The sequence below is a fragment of the Protopterus annectens genome, chromosome 1.part0 (genome assembly GCF_019279795.1).
Source record: "Protopterus annectens isolate FY-2018-M chromosome 1.part0, PAN1.0, whole genome shotgun sequence".
Lineage (NCBI taxonomy): Eukaryota > Metazoa > Chordata > Ceratodontiformes > Protopteridae > Protopterus > Protopterus annectens.
In genome coordinates this window covers 679,414,636-679,436,699 of record NC_056725.1, presented here as the reverse complement: position 1 = coordinate 679,436,699, position 22,064 = coordinate 679,414,636, and the positions used below count along the sequence as shown (strand labels likewise).

General features: G+C 38.9%; 1 protein-coding gene across 1 annotated transcript in view; it reads right to left on the bottom strand.

Moving 5' to 3' along the window:
* The window catches only part of LOC122794026 (ryanodine receptor 1-like), a 2,146,276-nt gene that overhangs the window by 342,199 nt on the left and 1,782,013 nt on the right, over positions 1 to 22,064 (bottom strand). The window contains 1 exon segment of the mRNA XM_044062140.1: positions 13,233 to 13,337. Within this exon segment, the coding sequence (XP_043918075.1) occupies positions 13,233 to 13,337 (105 nt within the window).

Below are 22,064 nucleotides of genomic sequence, written 5' to 3'. Positions count from 1 at the left end.
AAGTACTAGAGCTCTAGGGAAGTTATCATAAGTAAAAATTGGGGAATATTGGTTTCTAATCTTCTTGCACTTCACAAGCAGTGTCACAAATATTTTAAATGTGCATTAAACATAAACTATCCCATTAATTTTAGCAGCAGCTTTCAGCCGACCCCATTGCTCTGCATCTGCAGATAATCTGATTCTAGTCATCAGCAGTATTTTTCTTATTGCACAGTAGAGTATCCGAGGGCACCATGTGCAGTAAGTATTTCTGTTTCGGGTCACATGCCAAAAATGTAGGTGATATGAGACGGAGAATAGCTGGAGTTTTTTTTAGTCTGTCCATATAGGACAAATGTTTAAGGCCTAGGATCCTCTTTGTGAGGTACTTTTGTGGCCTCTCCAGTTGTGGCAGGTGTTTAGTGAGGTACATGCCAAATGGGGCACTGTACTAATGATTGGCCTAATGAGGGAAGAGTAGAGGGAGACAATGACCTCTTTCTTCCTGGATGCAAAACCCGTAGTAATGAGATGTGCCACATAGAAGGACATTCTGACCACAGTGGCAATGTGGTGGTCGAAACAGAGGTTGCTTTCAACCTGTGTTCCCAGATCTCTTATAATGCCTTCTGTGTTCAGTGGACTACCATCAATGTGGTTGTGGTACTTCATGGGAACCGGGTTTTTCCCAAAGGGGATGACGACACATTTTTTTGGCATTGAGCTTAAGGTCATGGTTCTGACACCATTCGGTCTCAGTGAGACCTTTCTGTAGGATATCAACATCACTCACGGAGTTAATAATAGCTCCCAACTTGCAATCGTCTGTGAACTTTGTCAGCCAGAGTCCCTTCGTGTTGGCCTGGACTTCAGAGAAGTAGATACCAAACAGGAGAGGACCCAGAATCGAACCCTGTGGGATGTCACTCATAACTGGTTGGCAGTCTGACTTTGAGTCAGCTACTTTCACACTGTGGGTTCTACCTGTGAGCCAGTTTTCAACCCACCTAGTGATATAGGGGTTGATGCCTAGCTTAGTGAGTTTTTCTATGATTCTTGAGTGGGGAATGGTATCAAAGGCCTTGGCTAGATCAAGGTAGGCTGTATGAACCACCTTGCCTTCATCCACAGCTCTGGTGACTGACTCAAAGAGGTTGACCAAGTTGAGCAGGCATGATCTACCCTTCACAAAACCAAACTGTTTGGGATCCAGAGTTTGGAGATTCCCTCTATCCTTGTTTATTAGGTCCATGATGATGCGTTCCATAGCTTTGCATATCAGACTCGTCAGGCTAATGGGGCAATAGTTCCCAGGGTCTGTTGTTACTCCTCCTTTGTGGAGAGGGATGACTGTAGCAGTGCGCCATTTGGTTGGGACAAAGTCTGAGGTGAGGCTGTGATTGAACAGGGCACACAGGTGTGGTGCCAGTTCATTCTGTATTTTATGTAGAACACAGCCATGGATATTGTTAGGTCCCATACAAGCTGTATTCTTGGCCTTGGACACTGCTGTTTTAACCTGTGCAGCAGAAATACTGGGTGCCTGGTGATCTACTGGTATTGTGACTGGCCTCTTGCGGGGGTGGGTTGGCACTGAATCTGTTGGCCAGTATATTGGCAATAACTGTTGGCTCGGTATAGGAGGTACCATTGTGTAGTAGCTCAGAGCAAATCTGGGTATTGCTGTGGAGATTCTTTACATAACTATAGAAGGCCTTGTGGTTGTCTTTACTATCTGCTGCAATTCTGTTTTCATAGCTAGCTTTAGAGGATTTGATGAAGGATCTCAACTTTTTGTTGAGGCTGATAAGGGAGTTTTTCCAGTCTTGGGACTTCACCTTATTCCGCATCAGTTTCCTCCTTCTGTTGTAGTTTGTTTATGGCAGGGGACCAGCAGATTGGCTTCCTTTTTTTGGAGGAGAGCGTCTTGGTTCTATTGGGTATGGCGAGATCCATGCATTTGTGTACGTGTTCATTCCATGCATCGGTGTATGATTCGGAGGTCATGCAACTGACCTTCATTTGCATGGGTGCCGTGAAGTTAGCCACCTCTGTTTTTAGGAGCCCAAAGTTAGCTTTGGAGAAGTTTTTCATGGTGGTTACCTTTGCAGGGGGGTGGGAGGGATGTGGATTTACAAAGTGATTAGTTTGTGGTCGGACCTAACCAGGGATGAGCTGACTATTGGTGTAGAGCAATGGTCGCCCATGTCAGTAATGACCAGGTCAAGGATGTTGCTAAGAACGAGCTGGTCCAGGGCATTAGAATTAATGAATTCCAGGAAACGTTGGGCAAGTGTATTGGTACATGAGTAGTTTTCCCAGTTAATGGAGGGGTAGCTGAAGTCGCCCAGTATGAGAGTGTTAGGTTGGACCCTAAAATTTTCCAGGGTGCTTAGGAATGTAGAGTGTGAGTCTTGGGATATGGTTGGGGATCTATAGCAAGCTATGACCTAACTTGCTGTCTTACCCAATGTTAGCTGCACCTGAAGTATCTTAGATGCATTATGTTGGCCCACCAGTCTGGAGGTGTGCACATTCGTTATGAGTATGGAAACACCACCTTTTTTGGAGCTTTGGTCCAAGTTCTGGAGCTGAAAGCTGTGGGATGAGTTATAGCCTGGTAGTGCAGGGGTGCTTTCTGCTGCCTTGAACCAGGTCTCTGTTACAGCACAAATGTCGATGTTCTTCATTTTAGGGAATGCTTCGAGTGAGTGCATTTTGAGATTTAGACTTCTAGCGTTGAGCAGCATGACCCTCAAATTGCATTTGTTTGTAGCTGTTACTGTGGTAATTTGGTCTTTGGAATACTGCCTAAAAGAGGCACTATAGGGGTGGCAAGAGCCTTGGCCGGTATCTGGAAGCCCAGGGATGACAGATGTAGGCCATCTCTGGCAAAGCATCCAGGTCTGTCAATCATGTCATCCCAGACAGACAGATACTGGATCCCCTTAGACTGACACCAGAAACGTAGCCAATTGTTGAAATCAATACTTTTCTGCTTGTACTGTGGTATCATTGTGAGTGATGGTAGTATGCTGCTCAGGGCTAGAGTCACACCGATCTGAGGTACATAATCCAAGAGCTCCTCCATGCCTCTTTTCATGTAGTCCAGGGAGGTACATCTCAGGTCATTCACTCCCACATGTGCAATGACAGAGTCATATTTGTACCTGTTGTTGAGGTTTTTGAGTGCATGCGTTATGTGGTGGATCCTGGCACCTGACAGGCAGCTGAGTGTTACTTTCTCCTTATTCAACCTAGTGAGTGGGACATCAGTGTGTCTCACTATCGAGTCATCTATGATTAGTGTGTTGGACATGCTAATTTGTCCTATGGGCTTTGGTTGAGTGGCACACTGTTTAGGAGAGTTATGTGTTTCGTGATTAGTGTTGTGTTGTGGTGGTCGAGTGCATTTCTGCCTTGGAGGTCTATGCTGTTTGGGTAGATTTTTATTGAGAGCCTCAGCGAAGGTGGGTGTGTGGTTTGTGTTTTTATGTGAAGGCAGTGCTGGTGTGTGTTTTGGTGGGCTATGTGTTCCATGCGGTGTGGTGCAAGTGTTGACCTTCTCCTCTTGACCAGCTATTCCGATCTTGGCTGGAGAGTGCGTGGCTTCCAATTTGGCTATATAAGTGCATCTCTCGCAAGTCTGAGTGTTGAGAGGTAAGAAGAGAGGGTTGACAATTTTTATTAGATATCTCATATTGGTGTCCATATGTCCTTTTCTTTAGCTGCCTTTCTTTTTACCCTACATAAAACGCAGGGCAGGACATACATACAGTCTAATACACCACCCCCCTTAGATAGACAATTCCCTTCCTGTGAGTGGATGATAGACTTTGCTGCATTTTACATCTACAGTACTGGATGGCTCAATATATATTTACACTGGCTACACATTCCACATTTTTGGGTACCTTTACTATTTTTTTTCTTTCTTATCCTTGTTGGCACCATTAAATTCTAAAATATTCTTGATATTTTTACCTTTGTCTCTGATTTGCCCATCTTCTAGCAATATTCCCCAATTTTTACTTATGATGTCCCTAATGCTATTGGAACTAACACTGTATTCAAGTACTAGAGCTCTAGGGAAGTTATCATAAGTAAAAATTGGGGAATATTGGTTTCTAATCTTCTTGCACTTCACAAGCAGTGTCACAAATATTTTAAATGTGCATTAAACATAAACTATCCCATTAATTTTAGCAGCAGCTTTCAGCCGACCCCATTGCTCTGCATCTGCAGATAATCTGATTCTAGTCATCAGCAGTATTTTTCTTATTGCACAGTAGAGTATCCGAGGGCACCATGTGCAGTAAGTATTTCTGTTTCTGTGCTCATTCCAGCTAAGTTATGTTTCAATTTAAAGCATTCCACTCCGTTTTAAAACCCTACTTTTAAGTAACATATCATTTTGCTTTTTCACTGGTTTTAATACCTTAGTGATTGTTTTTGAAGATGGCTGCAAATGAGCCAGGCCAGATCTCCTCTGTTCCCCCTCGCTCCGCTCCCCTATCATACCCCCATTCTCACCCACCCACATATCCTTACATTTGTAGTTATACAGACACCACTCACATTCATCTCTAAACAAATCACACCACTTCCCACAAAAATAACAACATATCTCTGAACTATCCACTCATCAAACTCATCCTATACTCCAATAAACCCCACCCATCAGCACATGACTATGCCCAACACCCCACATAAGATACTACTAACATTCTCCACTTTATTCATAATATTCATAATATTAATACTACTTAGCTCAGCCACATCACTTACAAATAAAGCATCTACACTACTACGACATCTTTCACAAACATAACCCAACAACTAAAGCATTACTGAAATATCTGCCCACAACTATTTTACTGTGTCTTACCCTACAACCCCAACAGCAAAATAAAAACCCACAATACTACCAAACCCCTTCTTCCTTCACTAAATCCGGGTCTATATTAGATGCTCAAAGAGACTTTTCTTCGAACATATAATCATCGACACATAAAGAGCGAACGCTCTAAAGTGCGAACGGCCACGTCCGCAAATTTTTTCCTCAGGAAAAAAATTCAGTTGCCCGTTATCGGGAATTGCCCTTTTCCCCAATGTAGAACGATTTCGGAGTTGGTATACTTAGTTAGGGGTGTGGGGGGGCATAGCCCCCCCCATGTCGGGGGGTGTGGGGCCCCACTTTTGAAGTTTGTGGTTTTTGTGTATGGCCCCATGAATTTTTTTCCTGAGGAAAAAATTTGCAGACTTGTGTCGATGATTATATGTTCGAAGAAAAGTCTCTTCAAGCATATAATATATACCCACTAAATCCATACCATAAAACTAAATGCAACCCACTGCAAAGTTACCTAATACTGAAATTAATACAAAGTGGTGATATATACCCAAACCCTGGACCAAATGTACAACCTAATTCCAAGTCCCTAAACCTATTTACTCTAAACCTAAGAAGCTTATGTAATAAAACAACTTCCCTGCATGCATGGATGAACAATACAACCCAGACATCTTAGCCCTAACAGAAACCTGGCTACACTCTGGAATAAAAGATACTGAAATTATATCCCCTAACTACACCATCTTTAGACCAGACAGACTAAATAAGAAGGTTGGAGGGACAGCACTCCTGTACCCATCCAGACTCAATATAACTCCTTACCTGCTCAAACCACCCACATTCCTTAATGCCAAAGTACTAATAAATATCCTAAATCTTAACAACTCTAAAAAAAACTCGGTCTCATAACAGTCGATATTCCTCCAGGAAACAATGTACCAATCCTAGAAGACATACTGTCACGGACAACTGAAAACATCAAACTAGAAACCGTAATCTTAGGAGATATAAATATTAACTGGTAAGCCATCAATGTAAACTCTCCAAACACAAATATAAACCTCTACGGGTTTAAACAACTAATCACTGAACCTACAAGGCACAGCAAAGACTTCACTAACCACTCTACCCTTGATTGGTTCCTTGTATCCTACCCAACCAATTTCTCATCCTCAGGTACATTACCAAATTCACTAAGTGACCATCTTCCAGCCTTTGCCATTAGAGCATCCATCCACCTCCCAAAAAAAAAAAATACCATGAAAACAGTTAGAAATATCACTAGACTCAATCAAGAAACACTCAACAACCTACTAAATGGAATAAACTGGACACTCCTAAAATTACTACCACTAAATGATGCTGTTCAATATTTCAATACTACTTTCTTAAAAATAATTGATACTGGCCCCCTTACAAACAAAAAGAGTAAAGAAACCAAAAACACCATGGTTAACAGCATTGACCTCATGAAACAAAGACACACAGCATGGAACAACTGGAAACAAAAAGGAACCCAACAAAATCTCCAGGCTTATAAAACATTATGCAACAGAGTAACCAAAATAGTTGAAAAATGTAAACAATCATACTACTTCATTCTCCAGCTTCAACACAAATACAAGCCCAAAATATTTTGGCACTCTAACTACCCTCCTCAACCCAGGCTCAAACAAAGACCACTCGCAGCACAAATCGCTGAAGAATTTAACGAATATTTCATAAAATCCAGGTTTACATCTCACTACAGGAATACGTGCAAAAATATACAATGTTTTTATACAAACAGCACAGCTTCTGTAAAAGAGATGGACTATAGGTTCATAGGTTGGTACTGGGCTATCTACCCGAAGGCATATATTAGCCCAGCCATGTTGTGCGGTATCACTGATTGATACACTCTAAGCAATGACATCCTTCTCAGCATAGATAAAGGCAACCTAAATAGTTCCATATTTATTGGCTTGACCAAAGCATTTGATCTTGTAGATCACCATCTGTGACAACTCTATCACTAATACAGATATAAGCAATAAAACCAACCTCTGGTTCTCAAACTTCTTAAACAAAAGAAACTTCAAGAATGCAATCCTCAACTTCTCCCATAACCTTTTGCATCAAAGGAGTTCCTCATGGTTCCACCTTCCATCCTTATAGTATTCTCCCTCCCACTAACAAATTGCCCACCAATCTCTTACACTTTCCCATCATCCTGTACCCAGATGCTGTTGCCATCTACAGGTTAAGCCATTCACATTCAGTAATCAGATTACAGCTAAAAAAGGATCTCCATCAATCCTCTACCTAGCTAATCAAAAATAAATAAATAAACAAAGAAAGAAAACAAAATCAATTCAGATGCTTTGGCATTTGGCCAGAGCAACAGTTAAACTTCTGGCATATATTGAGATAACTCTCCCACTTCCAATCAGAAGAAGATAGGATAGGTACTTCCAAGGGAGTTTTCCATACCCAGCTAGAATAAAGTCTTCTTATATCTCTACAGCCTACAAAACAAACATGGCAAATATTCAAACTACTGCCATTTACATTTGCAGATTTATCACTCTAGCCCCACTTAGACAGCAGCACTGTTCAGACTGACCCAGCACACCTCTAAATGCAGCCTTTATCACTTAGTGCTACAAAGTCTTCTTGGCCTCAAAATATGTCATTCCCTCCATATACAGTTGGGGGAGAGCACATCATTCATAACATTTAAATTGCAATTAAAGAAACTTCCATTCAAAAATAACACCTGCATATGTTTTAAGCAAAAAACGTTGTCCTACCCTGCCTGTCCCACTACTGATTCTACCAAACAGAATAAGTAAAAAGTCATCAACTCATCTCTTTCTCTATCACTCCTACTTCCTCTTACACACACTTATCTCATTCCCACCCTCTCTGTCCACCTATTTTTACACTTCAACTTTCCCCATAGCCCCTTGAACCAGACTTTCCCTAGCAGACTCTTCCCTGTACAAATACATTTCCTGCCACCTCCTCAGTTCCACCACTAACCAACTCATAATGGCCTAACCACTACATCCCAACACCTGGTTCATGATAATAGGTCAACAAATGTTGATGTAGATTATCAGAGCGGGAAACAGATGTATGGGAATAAGCAGAGTCTTTATTGTGTGATCATGGTTCATAGGTTCATACTAGGCTATCTGCCCTAGGGCATTTATAAGCCTAGCCAGAATGTGTTTGGCTTTCGCCACCCATTTTAAATTTATTTTGCTATGCCCTTGGGGAATTGGCCCTTTCTCTGCTGTAGTACAATCTCAGAGTTAGCAAATATATAACTAGTAGGGTGTGTGAGGGGGTACAGGAATTCACGGTGCTTGACCCCTGCAAAAACAACTAGTTTTTGATTTTTTTTTCTGAGTTCAAACTTTTGAATATCAAGTAATACGACATTCAACATTTAGGAGGCTGAGGCTATGGTACTTGACATTTACGGGATTGGTCTAATAATATGAACCTCCCCAACTCCACTTCCTGACTCTTTTCCTCAGTTCTCCATTAATATGCTTTCCCTTGTTTCCAGCTTTATGCTAATGTCATTCCTTGTTTTACCTAATTACAATCACAACTAGTATATATTGTAAATACTGCAAACTTTAACACTGTTTTAATGCTTATTACAAGAATATTACAACATGTAATGCTAATTAGAAGTGTCCTAAAGACCTTTTCTCTGTGCATGCACAAGCATTTGTATCGCTGTAATAAAGCTGTTGTTTATTGTGTTTTTGTTTTTCACCTTGGGGCTGTCTGAAAATGGTTCATGGTTACTACTGCTCTACCCTACTTAAATTTAAGTGTGTGTGTGTGTGTGTGTGTGTGTGTGTGTGTGTGTGTGTGTGTGTGTGTGTACATCTAATCCGTGTATAGTGTGTACACACAGATGCGCACATGTATAAAATAAATATAGATATGCATGCTTTACCAGTTTAAAACACTAGGAGGAACACGAATGAAATCCTTAACATGCAGAAAACTAGATGGTGTGCTGGCAGCAAATTTAAGCTTTATAGGCAGGAAACCGTAAGCCATGTTTGGATAAAACCAGCTGTATACTAGGCCTGAAAAGTACACAGTTATCAGGTGCATTTACCTCTATCCCTAGCAACTTCGAATGAAAGAAGATGGATGTCTTTAAAGAACAGAGCTGCTATCCTCTGAAGTAAAGCTGAATGAAGGCTGTTGTATATGTATAGTATGTGTTGCTAGATAGTTTTCTTTATATGTAGAATTATTAGGTGTGCTCCAAAGGTGCTAAAAGAAATACTTATGAAGCTCAGACATTTTTGGGAAAGCTTTGAGCGTTGTGTGTGCTGTGCTGTACAGCAAGGAGGTCATCATCCTGATCTGTTTTCTACAAAGCTGTATTACTGTTTAAGAACTGCATTTCATTTAAGTTTTCTGTAACCACCTGTTTTGTCAAGAGCAACACATTTTGTTTACCTCCCTTTCTAAGCAAAACTGGGCTGTACCTTGAAACTTATTGGCTGAGTGTTTCAGTCACTAGTATTGAACTGAAATCCTACATTTGCTGTAGAAGTGCAATGGGAGTACTGCATCCCTACCATCAATTATCAATAAAATCCCGCAATTTATGCTTCAGACAGATACAAACAGTGTTTTATATGTGCTTTGAGGACATCACAGTGACTACGAAAAAAAAAAATATGGGACATACTAATCTTTTTTTATTTGGTTTACAGCTTCTAATCAACATCTGCAAGATTTGGCTAAAAGTACCAACCAAAATTGCTTCATCTCCAGGGAAAAAAGTGACAAAAAGAATGCAGCCATTAAGCAACACTTGGTCAACTTATAATAGCAAGTGGTTGCAACTCAGGAAAAGATAGGTTCTGTAACCAAGTAACCACACATGGCTCTAAGAACTAGTTCACTGATGAAGAAAGTTGAGTAGATTATGACGATGATGCGGCCTATTTTGAGTCTTCAAGAGGTATGCAACAAGAGACAGAGAACTACCTATCAATTTAGAGGGCCAGAATTATATTTGCTCATCTTACAGATAACTGTGTCAAAGCATATATGAATACGGAAGGCATCCTCATGATTAACAAAAACTGAAAAAAGAACTTTTAGCCAGGGTAGATACTTCATTGGAGGTACAGGCAAAGAGATTTAACCATTAAGCAGTAACCCACAACTGGGTGTGAGTAATGCTAGATGTACCCATGGGTGGTGTGGTTTGATCATGAGGGTGACGTGCAAATGATCAGAAAAAAACATCAGTGGGTAAATCCAGCATTACCCACACTCAGGAATGGGCTATTGCTATTATACAATGACATTATTTAAGAAAGAAATTGCTTATCTTTCTTAAATAATGTCTTTGTATAACGGCGCTGTAGTATTCTCTGCCTTTTCTGATGTACTGTGCATGAGGGGACTTATGTTCCCATTCTTGCACAGTATATCAGTGCTGTTCAAAAAGAGACTCTCTAATGCTGTTTTTTTTTTTTTTTTTTTTACTGCTACTCGTGCAAGAAACCTAGACAATGCCCTACACAACTGGGAAGGGCAGACAAAGGTCCAAAAATAGGGACAGATTGTATTGTTTTTATAAACTTAGAAAGTTATGGGACCCTAGAGGTTTTGTATTAGTCTCATACCTCTCAATCTCTTAGTGCAAGAAATCTGGACAAAGCATGAAAAATGGGGGGACAAAGCCCCAATAATAGGGACAGAGTTTAAATATTGCTCTTATAAACTTAAAAAGTTGCTAGAGTAACAGGGTTTGTGTTAGCATACATTTTCTGAAGAATTTGAAGTCTGAAACTCAAATGTATGTCATTATTTAGTGACTTCAATCCTCAGATCATCCCAGTGACTTGCCAGAAAACCACAAATTTTATGAGGAATAGACCAATTATATGAGGCAAAATTCTGGACTTCCTATGAAGATCTTGACAGTTGAGCGGTATGGTATGAAGCCTAAACCACAATTGTCTGCCATTATTTAATTTACTTCCATCCCCATTGGCTTGCCAGAAAATTACTTCTTTTTTTTTTTTTGAAAAAAAGACCAAAACTAAGAGGCAAAAATCTGCACATTCTGTGAACATCCAGACAGTTGAGAGGTATGAGAGTCTGCTGAGATTTAAGGAAGGACAGTGCAGAAATAGTAGGAAAATCAGGTATGTTTCTGTTTCTCTGTTTCTTTACTTTTGCAGAATGCACCTGAGTTTTCTTTTCTTTTCTTTTTTTTTCTGCTCTGCCCTCCATAGCATATTTCAAAAGTAAAGTCCTGTTGTTCACTGGTACTTTTTTTTTCTATCGGCATATGATTGATTTACAGCAACATACTGGCTGGGCTGTCTAATCAGCCTGCACAATTTTGAGTCTCAATGCTCCATTACTGTATAACTGTACATACACTACGGATAAATGGGTAACATTCCAAATGATGATTTGAAACACACATTAATACTGTAGCTAGAATCTAATGTGAATGGTGTAGGGAAAATATCAGACACCTTAGCAGTGGCTAGATTTGAGAAGGCAATACCTAACAAGTTACTAAAATGTGTTTTTCAGAATGATATACAAACCTCTGAACAACTAGTAGCCTTAACAGAAAGGTTGGCGTAAATCAAAATTGAAACCCTAAGCCAAATGTTAATAGAACAAGGGCAACTAAAAGCCCTTTCCTAAGTATGCATCAGTGCCTGTAGGTAACAAATTTTGTATGAGTTTCTATGTCTGTAAGTAAACAAAAGTCATTGTTATCTGAACTAATTTGCTTTAAATGTTTTAAGGATGGGCATTCTGACAAGTATTGTGCAGCTTATGGTACTCTCATTCTGGTGAAGTCTAAAAACAACGGTCAGCTAGCTAGTAGCCTGTACCTAAAGGTGAACCAATAGAATGTGGTCAGGTGAGTGCTTAGCCTGTGTATTGCCACTTGTACATGTCTGTACATGTGCTACAGTTGCTGTGTTTAGCACCAAAATGGAAGAAATTATTAAAACTCTTATCAAAGGCCACCACACTGTTATAATCTGTCTTTTGCTATTGTACTGTTACCAAATCATATTAAACCTACCATTTTAGTAAATAGAAGGTAATTACAGGGACAGTTATGAGTTGGAAAGCAAGATTACTTTATTTTATTTATGCTTTGTTGAATGCATTACACCCACTAACCAAGAGGCCTCTTTTCAAGGGGTACCACCAAAAGTGGCATGCATAATGACTACAAGGAAATTTGACCAGGGCAGCAGGGAACTCCTCCAACTCTTTTTTTTATAAGTGCTGTAGGGTCTTTCACATCCACCTGACATACTATCATCTCTGGCAGATAGGACCTAGGTTTAACATATCATATGAAGGATGGCACACTCACTATTGCAGTATTCCCCCCTTATAATTATTTTAGTTAGAACATACTTTGTAATATGTTTGTGTGTGTGTGAGTGCATATAATATTATGTTCTTGTTGAATATACAAATATGAAAAGCAGCATGATGGATTATGTACTGAACGTACTCAAGGTATCGTGAGGCATTAGCATAACAGGTGAGTCTGTTCATAATAGAACTCTGGCATAATTTCCACTATTATGCATTCATTTTTGGGACTATTTAGGTAACTGGTTAACTACTGCTTTGGCTGACTAGCATAATGAGAACAGGGTTTAGGTTTCAAGCTGATTGCCTTTTTTGGCAGATGTGTGACCAGGTAGTTTGTATATGTAAGTAAAGGTTTTGTGGGGGTGAAAGTCCCGGAATGGTGGTATTGGGGAGCTTTGTCTCCCTCATAAAAACATTTTTTATTGGCTGACATTTTGTTTTTTGGAGATCGCAGCTGCAAGACCATTGTCCTTACATTTGTGATTGCACATTATTTTGTTTTCTATTCAGTCAACTGCTGCATAGTCTGTATTTCTTTTTTGGCTATGTGATGGTAGGCTACTGTACGGTTTGAGAGCTACTGATTTATGTATGTATGTATTTATGAAAGACACATGCACATGTACAAACACACACACAATAAACTAAGAGCACAGCTCAAGTTTAGGACGCATAACATTTCAGCAAATTTATTCTAAACATACCATCTAGAGGTTTACCTCTATAACTAGATTTTGTTCAGAAGTAATCATTTGACAGTGGATGCTTTCCTAACTATTCTTACTGAATATAAACTTTCATATCTTGTTGTTTCTCTTGCAAAAAACAGCTGAGCTGTTTAAAATGTCATGCTTTCTTGCTTTTAAAAGGAACATTTTAAATACATTTTCTCTAAGATGTTTGATGAACCTGAATACAAATCATTGCTTTCTTCATCTTTCCATACTCTGTTGATAATGAACAAAGAGAAGGATATGACTGTTCACCTTACCTGAGCAAGTTTCATCATCAGGTGAGCAAAAACATGAAGGAAACCGACCACAGCATCCCACAGCCTGCTGTGGGCCAGACTCTGCTGATTCCCGGTACATGGTCCCTATGGAAATGAAATGACGATAAAAGTAAATAATAAACACAGCTGTAATATCGACTGTGTACATATATATATATATATATATATATATATATATATATATATATATATATATATATATACACACACAAGATTAAAAGTTGAAAAAACAAATAATAATTAGTTATTTGACACCTGACCTGAAATTCTTGAGAATGTGGCAGAAATGCTGACAGTGCAAAATAAATCAATAAATGAGACTGCAGAGTGAAGCATTACAATCTGCATGCAAGTGAAGATGTAAAAATAGAAAGGAAATCTGTCCAGAGACATGCAACAACTAGGTACCTTATTAAAAGAATAGAAAGCCTAAACAAATATGTCCTTCCCGGACTGACTGAAAGCCCTATCATTTTATCCTGCAGCCTGCTAAGAGGTGACCTATGTCTAGCATACAAGGCATGTTCTGACCAAATACTGATGTATTTTCTGCACATCAGCAAGTCAAAGAACATTAGAAATAGTTAGTCTATGGATCTAAATCTCTTCTGCAACATCAACAGAACGGTTTGGATAGACAGGTATATCTCACAGAGGATACCACTGCAATGCCCCATCCACATAAAACAGTTTCATCCTGTCCATATTCAAGTGCAATTTGGATCTATGGATGGAAACAGAAACATTTCTGCATATCCACTCCCTGTATTACTAATGAAGAAAGGCAGCTCATAAATGCTTTATCCATGCATGGGTCACCCTCAAATTATCTATGGTATAATTTCAGTTATTCTCATTACGGATAATATATAATTATTGACCATGGGATGGGTAAGGCCAATCTCCAACCAAATGTGAGAGGTTAATTCGAGCACAAAAAGGGAAGCTGGCTAGGGTTAAAGTTACCTACAAGGGCAACTAGCCTAGTACTTAATTATCATGCGTAACAGCCTGCCTTCCTTTTAAAGTAGAGTAGTATTATATAACCATTCTCTAATGTAAAATATCAAAGTCAGTGGCTGAATAGGTAGAACACTTGCTTTTGCTGCTGAAGGATTAGTAGGCTAAGGGTAGTAATTCCACTCAGGTATTTGGGGTGTTGTACTCCTGATGGCTACCTTTCATGTGAGATGTTAATTTGAGGTTCCATCCTGCTTGAGTTGTTGGTAGCACAGGTGGATGTAAAAGATCACTGTGCTTAATGAAAACAGTAGGGGTTTAAAAAATTGTATTACTGTACAAAACATGCATTGTATATGGTATAACTACAACTAAATCATTCCCTTTTCACAATTTGACAACGTGCACTGCAAACTGTTTACAGGTGTCTCTTACTATATAATTACATAAGTATGTCTTATCATCCACATTTTCCAAAATATATGTCCAACCAAAAACATCTTTTTTCAGACATTTCACCATCTTTCTTAATACCATAATACAAGAAATCAAGAGTTTAATAATGAACATAGAGCTCTATAATACTCTGTAGTCTCTTAAAACAACCCCAGAACTTTTTTACTTATTTTACTTAAATATAAAGAGAAAGAGTGAGAGATCTAAATAATTAAATATGTATGTAAAAAAAAAAAAAAACTACACACATACACAACTCATACACACATAGGCAGGGAGGCAATCCCCCCACATCCCCCTACTTATAAATAATAACTCCAAGATTGCACAAACAGGAAACAAAAGCAAACTCACACACGCACATTCTCCAGTCCCTTACACACACATCAAACATATCAGCACACTCAAACACACTCAACGCCCACTCAAATCCCTTACAAAACACTCACTTACCTGTCAAAACACCTAGATCCATACAAGGCACTGCGCACCATAAACATACAATCCCGGACATCATGTAGCATAAGGCCATAACCGCAAATTCGAATTTGTGATTATGAACTTTCACTATTTTAAACATTTGGGTTTATAGTCTTGAGATACTGAAATTCGACATTTCAGTATTTTGAGATTATAAACGGCTCCTACATATATATATATATATATATATATATATATATATATATATATATATATATACATATATATATTTAGTATACTGTACTATTGGCCACAAATACTGTTCCAAACTCTTCTTAACTTTACATTTTTATGAAAGTTCACGTAACCCGTCCTAACACTCATTCTGCTCTACCTTTGAATTACTTTCCTTATCATTTGTATCATGATTATATGTTTGTTTGATGATTATTCATTTGTATATTGTCAATGTTAACATTTTTATTTTCCTCACTATTTTATACTCAAACAATCATTGTTTTTTCTCATTATTGTATGCTCCAACAGTTAATAATGCTATGTATGTATGTTACTTTTTCTCCGTAACTTGTGGAGTTCTTTTCCATGGTCTTCCACCGGTTAACAAAAGCAATCAATAAATGAATACATTTTAATAACTGTACTTATTTTTCTTGCAAGACATCATCAGCTTCTTCCAAACATTTACTGTGTCCTGCATTTTCTTCATTCAGGTTTCCCACTGTGGCTTCAAACAATTTTAATCACCAAATTCAGTACCTAATGTAATTCAATTATTCTTGGAGAGAGGAACCTGATAAAGGTGATGTTCACACACAAAACTAGTGTTTTTGCCTATACATAGCAGATAAAAATATTTGAAAGGTGTACCATGTAATATCACAAGCATATAATAATAAATCATCAGCATAAGACTGTATTGGAAGAATAGCTACCAGAACCGAAAGTAAAAATGGCAGTCTTTTATACAATAGAAATAAACCCAACATATACAACCCAAACAGTACTCAGAGGGCAGCCTTGCCATATACCCATTTGCACAGATATCAAACCTTCACATTTCCCATTTAGTACTGGAATACAAACAGATTTGTTATACATCTAAATAAGGCAATTAAACTTACTCCCCCAACCCTAACTTAAATAAAAGAGGAAAAAAATGTTGATGTGAAGCAGAATCATATGCTTTTCCATCATCTGTTTGTCACAGTAACTCTTTATCATAACAAACAATAGTTTTTCATAAAATCCTTAATCTATAACATCCCATAACATACAGTCTCCTTCATAAATCCTTGCACTTCTTCACTTAACTTTTTAATAAAGGTTAAAACTTGTTGTCCTTATTGAAACATACATTATCGTATAGCCACAATTCCATAACAATGTTAACAATGCTTAATAACACTCTCTGTACAAACTACTATCAGTCCTACTTTCCACCCAGTCATTTAGGCTTTCAAGAATATCTTCTATTGCCATTTTTCTAAACCTTTGTTTAAAAAGGTGAGATCCTGTCTTTTCTTGGTGGAGAGTCTATTCTGAATGATTTTAATGTTAATTGCAATTCTGTGTTAAAAAAAAAGAGATAATGAAGGGTATACATGACAAACTGTAATAAATGCTCAGAGACCAAAGTCTATTACATTCCTCCTTCGTAATCTCTCTAAAGAAATACTCAGTGATTACCTGTAAAACATCAGAATTCTCATAGACAAAATGTCCTGCCTTACTTAATATATCCTCCATTATAATCCTGTCTTTCTTTTAGAAATATTAACCAATAATATCTCTTCTGTATTACTACCAGTCAAATACTTTTAGCCACAACCAGTTTTTAACTTGGGCTTCACATTTTTCTGAAAGTCATATTTTAGCTTCTAAAACATCCATTTTGTCTAAACTTGCAGCATTATAACCATTAATTAAAGAAATGACTTTTATTTACTTTGATTGTTTTACCTTCATGAATTCTCCATTTGTATTCACTCACGCATCTCTTCTTTTTAATTGCAGCTACCATTCTAACCAGGGGTTATGTGCAAACTGAAACCCTATATGATCTCTCCACATCCTTTCAACGTACTTCTTAACCAGATATTTATATTTACAATATAAATCTTTTCAAATTTCATATTGTTCTGACTTAAATGAAATATACATTTTACTATTACATAATGTAAATGGAAGTAATGTAGTTACCACAACGCTGGGTCCTTTTCATACTGATCTGTCTGCTATGACTAATGGGTAACAAACTGCCTGCTAACGCTCCAGCCTTCAGCTCCTTTAAGAATTTTTCCCTCCCATAATTCTCTAGAGTACCCATTCTCCTCAGATCATGTTTGCTGACTAAAGGCAATGGACTATGAATACTAGAGGTATACAGGGAATGAGTGCAGGACAGTTTCTTGTCAGTCTGCCAGATTCCCAGGAAAAAAAGGAAAATTGGATGCTGGATGGAGAGAAGGATGGCATATCAGATCAACAAGGATGAAAAAGGTTGAGTGTTATGGCAAGTATATAACTTCCATATCCTATTCATCCAATCTAGTCTGCCTAATGGGTCAGAAACCCAGACTCCCAAAAACCCTGAGTGGTATTATGGCAGGACATTCTTAGAGACTGAAGCTCTGAAATAAGCCCTGGATGTGGAGAGCATATCTGGTTTGTTGTGTTTGGCACCATTATAAAATATAGTCCAAGATACTTCAGCACAAATTTCATCCACAGAAGTAGTTCTAAAAAAGGATGTCAAAGTAGCTAGTAAGTAGACAGAGCCTTCAGTTTAGCTGGTAAGGGTTTTACAACTTAGCTGGTAAGGGTTTTATTCTATGCTTTATATACAAAGCTAATACAGTCGTACAGCCATCTGAACAGTGCTACCTCATCATAATGCTTTTACCAGTGGCTATGGCCATTCCATTAGCAACAGTATGTAAGAGCCATGTGGAGAGATTAGTAATGTTTAGCATTGTCCCAACTGTGATCTCTAACCGATTTCTTAACTCTGGCATGGGTGGCTTTTCTCAAAGAGTCTAAAGTTTCCTCCTCTAAATCTCTTTCGCATCAGTTCATTTGTATGGCACAATTCAATGATCTCAGGGCAAAAGTACCAGAGGGGCATGTATACTTCGCTATTCCATCCATCACCCAGGTCTCCTTCAGGAATGGATGAACAGCAGCTTCATCATCGGACAGCTCTCACTGGGTAGCTAATGCTATGATAAAAGGATCTACTGAGGTCCCTTGGACAGTGCTGCCAAACCTTAGGTGGATGAAAATTTTATCATGCTTTCTTGCAATGGCTTCCAGGAGTCAGGTTCCTGCCATGCCCCCTGATGGCCAATTCTATCAGATGGTCTGCAGGATGGACTGGTCAGGATGTTGAAGCTGCAGAGTGATACAAATAATGCCTCCTTGTTCTGAGAGGGTGGATCAACAGGGCATAATCTCCTCTATCTCATCAATTCTAGGATCTTGCCAAAAGTGATGTCTTCTATTGGGGACTGGGGGGCACTCTTGATTATTCATATTGGTGTCAGAACTCAGAGTTCACAAAGGAAGTCTATGTGCTTCCTCTTGCTTGTTGTCTTTCTAGGGACATCACTGGGGAAAAAGCCAGGTCCCTAGAGGACTTAAGAGTGAAACTGTGCATGTTGTTTGAGGCTATCAGCTGTGATCTCACCTTGCAGCATTTGATGAAGAAACTGAGGCACAGATTGCAGAGTATATGAGGCTGAAGCCACCACTGTTGGAGGCTGCATGGGTGCCCACGTCCTAGCCAATGCTAGGTCTATCAACATCGAGGAACTCTGACACAGCACCACCTCTGTTCTGACAGAAATGGATATAAATGGCACTAAGGAAGGAACCCCCACATGGACAAACCAGAGCTTGGAGGAGGAGATCTGTGCCAGCACATCAAGGGTATAGGATGCTGACACTAGGAAAAGCACCAAATGGGCTGATGCTAAGGAGCTGGTGGCATGCAATTAGTCATGAGTATTAGTTGATGTCAAACATCTTAGCATCAAATGACTGAATGTGAAAGGACCAGTGCTAAGGAAATTGTATCAGTTACTGATGGACACAGGCTCCAGGTAATGCTTCTGCTCCAAAACTGTCACTGCTAAAACATGGACCACGGAAAGAGCAAGTATGCTTACCACTAACTCAAAAACTAAGCCTCTCAAACTTATAATAATCCCAATGTTCTAAGGCAAAGATGATTTTTTCCACTTGTAAATTTTTTTTTGGTTCTGACTGTAGTTGTGTTTCATCATCCCCTCCTTAATCTCATACTCCAAATTTTCCAGCACCTACCTAACTCACCCTTCATGAACCAAGGCTTCATAAGTGGGTAAACTTTACTGCAAGTGACTGAGGATCCTGATGAACCAAAGATCAGACTGCCAAGGTATGACATCATTGTGACACCTGTCAAAGTTTTTTTGTTGTGCCGGCTCCCACTGCTCCACTCAACATCTAATGTGAAGTACATCTGCACACACCATTGGGTTACAGTCTTTATTCTCTGCTGAGAGCTGCTGGGCCTTGGATAGAAGCCCTACATCTTCCATGTGTTGGAATAAGTGGGCTGCCAAAAATGCTGTTCATTCCATACCACTCCAGCCAGTTTCTCAGAGATTAGGTCCACTAACTGAACCTGAGTCACCTGGGTCACACTAATGACTCTACCCCTCTGTGCCATGGAACTGGCCAATGCTATAAGTTGTAGATGCCCATATTACTGTTTATAGGGGAGAGGATTTTCTCAAACTTGAATCCTGCCCTTTGCAACAAAATGCTCAATGACATCAGAAATATAACAGTTCCATAAGATCTGAACTAATGTCCTTCATTCTGTCCATACCAGCGAAGCTGTATACCAGCATATCTGACACCCTACCTACCTAGCCAAGAGCAGTCAGTCAATATAAGTAAAATGTAGCTGTCATTCTAACCAAACAACCAGTCATGTGATATTCCAATATATTTCTGATTGCATATTATTCCTATGGCCTGGGTCTAGCTGAGATGCATCCTGGTACCAACCAAGACACTCAGTTAACAAACATATACATGTTTACTTGTGCATGTGTGTGTGTGTAACTTAACAAATGATTGAATAAATAAACTCATGAAGCGTCATAATAACAAAATAAATAAAATAAAAACTAACCTCCTCCTGTGGTATACTTACAAGGCATTTCCACTTACAAACAGAAAATATTCCCCAGGATTGCAAAAATCACATTTTAAACCTGTTCTTGAAAATGACATACTTTTTTAATAAAACTCTGTGAAGCTATGGGTATTTATATCATGGCTGGAGTACAATCTTCCCCTAATTAGGTATGGTTGTCTTGGAAACAATGCCACCATATGCAGATGAAGCAAAACTGGGGTTGCAAACAGAGATGGTTCGATGCTTATTGAAGACTGCAGTCATCCAACTGTTGTCCTACTACTGCTCAGTTTATCTAATATGGATCACTGCCCCATAACAGCTAACAAAGTTATTGGACCAACCCTGACTAGTCTTATGTCCAGCTCTTGTTGGGGCTACTAACATTAAATGGGGGGAACATGTTTGCTTATCATCTAAACCTACTATATTTTTTAAGTGAGGAATTATGATGATTCTGCCTTTTAAAATAACCTTATGGATCTCTCAAGATGACAGCTAGATGTGAATGCATACCACAGATTACTTTGATGTTGGAATGACTTCATCCTTCCGTGGATGTTCATGTGACTACCAGAACTGATGCATACTGTGAAAACAATTCTTGACATATACCTTTCTAGGCTGCTAAGTGGCTGAGATTGTGCCTATTTCATGCTTTTGTAAAGAAAATGATTTCTTTGTGGCCTGTGTCAGCAGAGTTACCAGGTTAACAATATGTCATTTTATAAATAGTAGAAAAAAATGAAAAAAAGGTGGTCCAGCAGTCACCAAATACGTTTCAAATAAACTGAAGAAGTAGTGACTAGAGTACAGTCTAACAACAGTAGTTCTTTAAGAGGAGGCGTTAGTAAGTGAGGTTTAACTCAACCAAACTAATTAAACTATTTGGTATTAGCCAATAAGCAAGTGGTGTCTGGTTTGAAAATAGTATTTAACTGCCTTTTAGGCTTGTTTTAATTTATTCTGATAAAGTCCTTGATTTGTAAGGAAGAAAGCACATAATCTTATTTTGTAAATAAAAAACGTGTTTGTTTTATCTTTGTTTGGATTTCTACTTAGATTTGGAGACTTGCGCTGCACACTACACTAGTCACCACTGCTTCATTTTTTTTTGAATATGTAATTTTATGTTTAAATACTGAAAGCTGCTTACGCTACTAGAGTGCATTTGTAATGTGATGTGCAGACCTATAAAAGATGCTTTTCAAACTTTTCAGATTGGCTTTACTGGTGGACTAATCATGAAGTAGAGCATCTCTTGTTGACTCCCCGGTAGGTGGAGGAAGACAAAGAACTTGCTGCACTTGCTGTTGACAGGGCATGCGATAAGGTCGGAGCACGGTTGGCACCATCGATGAAATATTTTCTCTGCCATCTTCATGTTGAGAGACAGCTCATGAGGCATCAGAATAGACCTGCTGAACTTGTTTGCAATCACATTAGTTTTCCCCGGAATGTGCGTTGCTATCAGAAATCTATTGGATGAGATTGCCCATTGCCACACTATTTCGACACAGGGGATAAAATTTGGTTCCAACTTGTTTACTGATGTACCAGACCACTGACATATTGTCTGTCAAAATACAACAGTCCCATTGGAGAGAGTGTCTTGGAAGGCCTGCAACCCTAGGAGGACAGTTCTCATTTCCAGGACATTGATATGCATGCTGTATCCTTCGGAGAACCATGTGCCTTGGACTGTACTTCCCAGGAAGTGGTCCCCCTACCCAATCTGGGAGGAATCCGTAGTCACTATGGCCTTT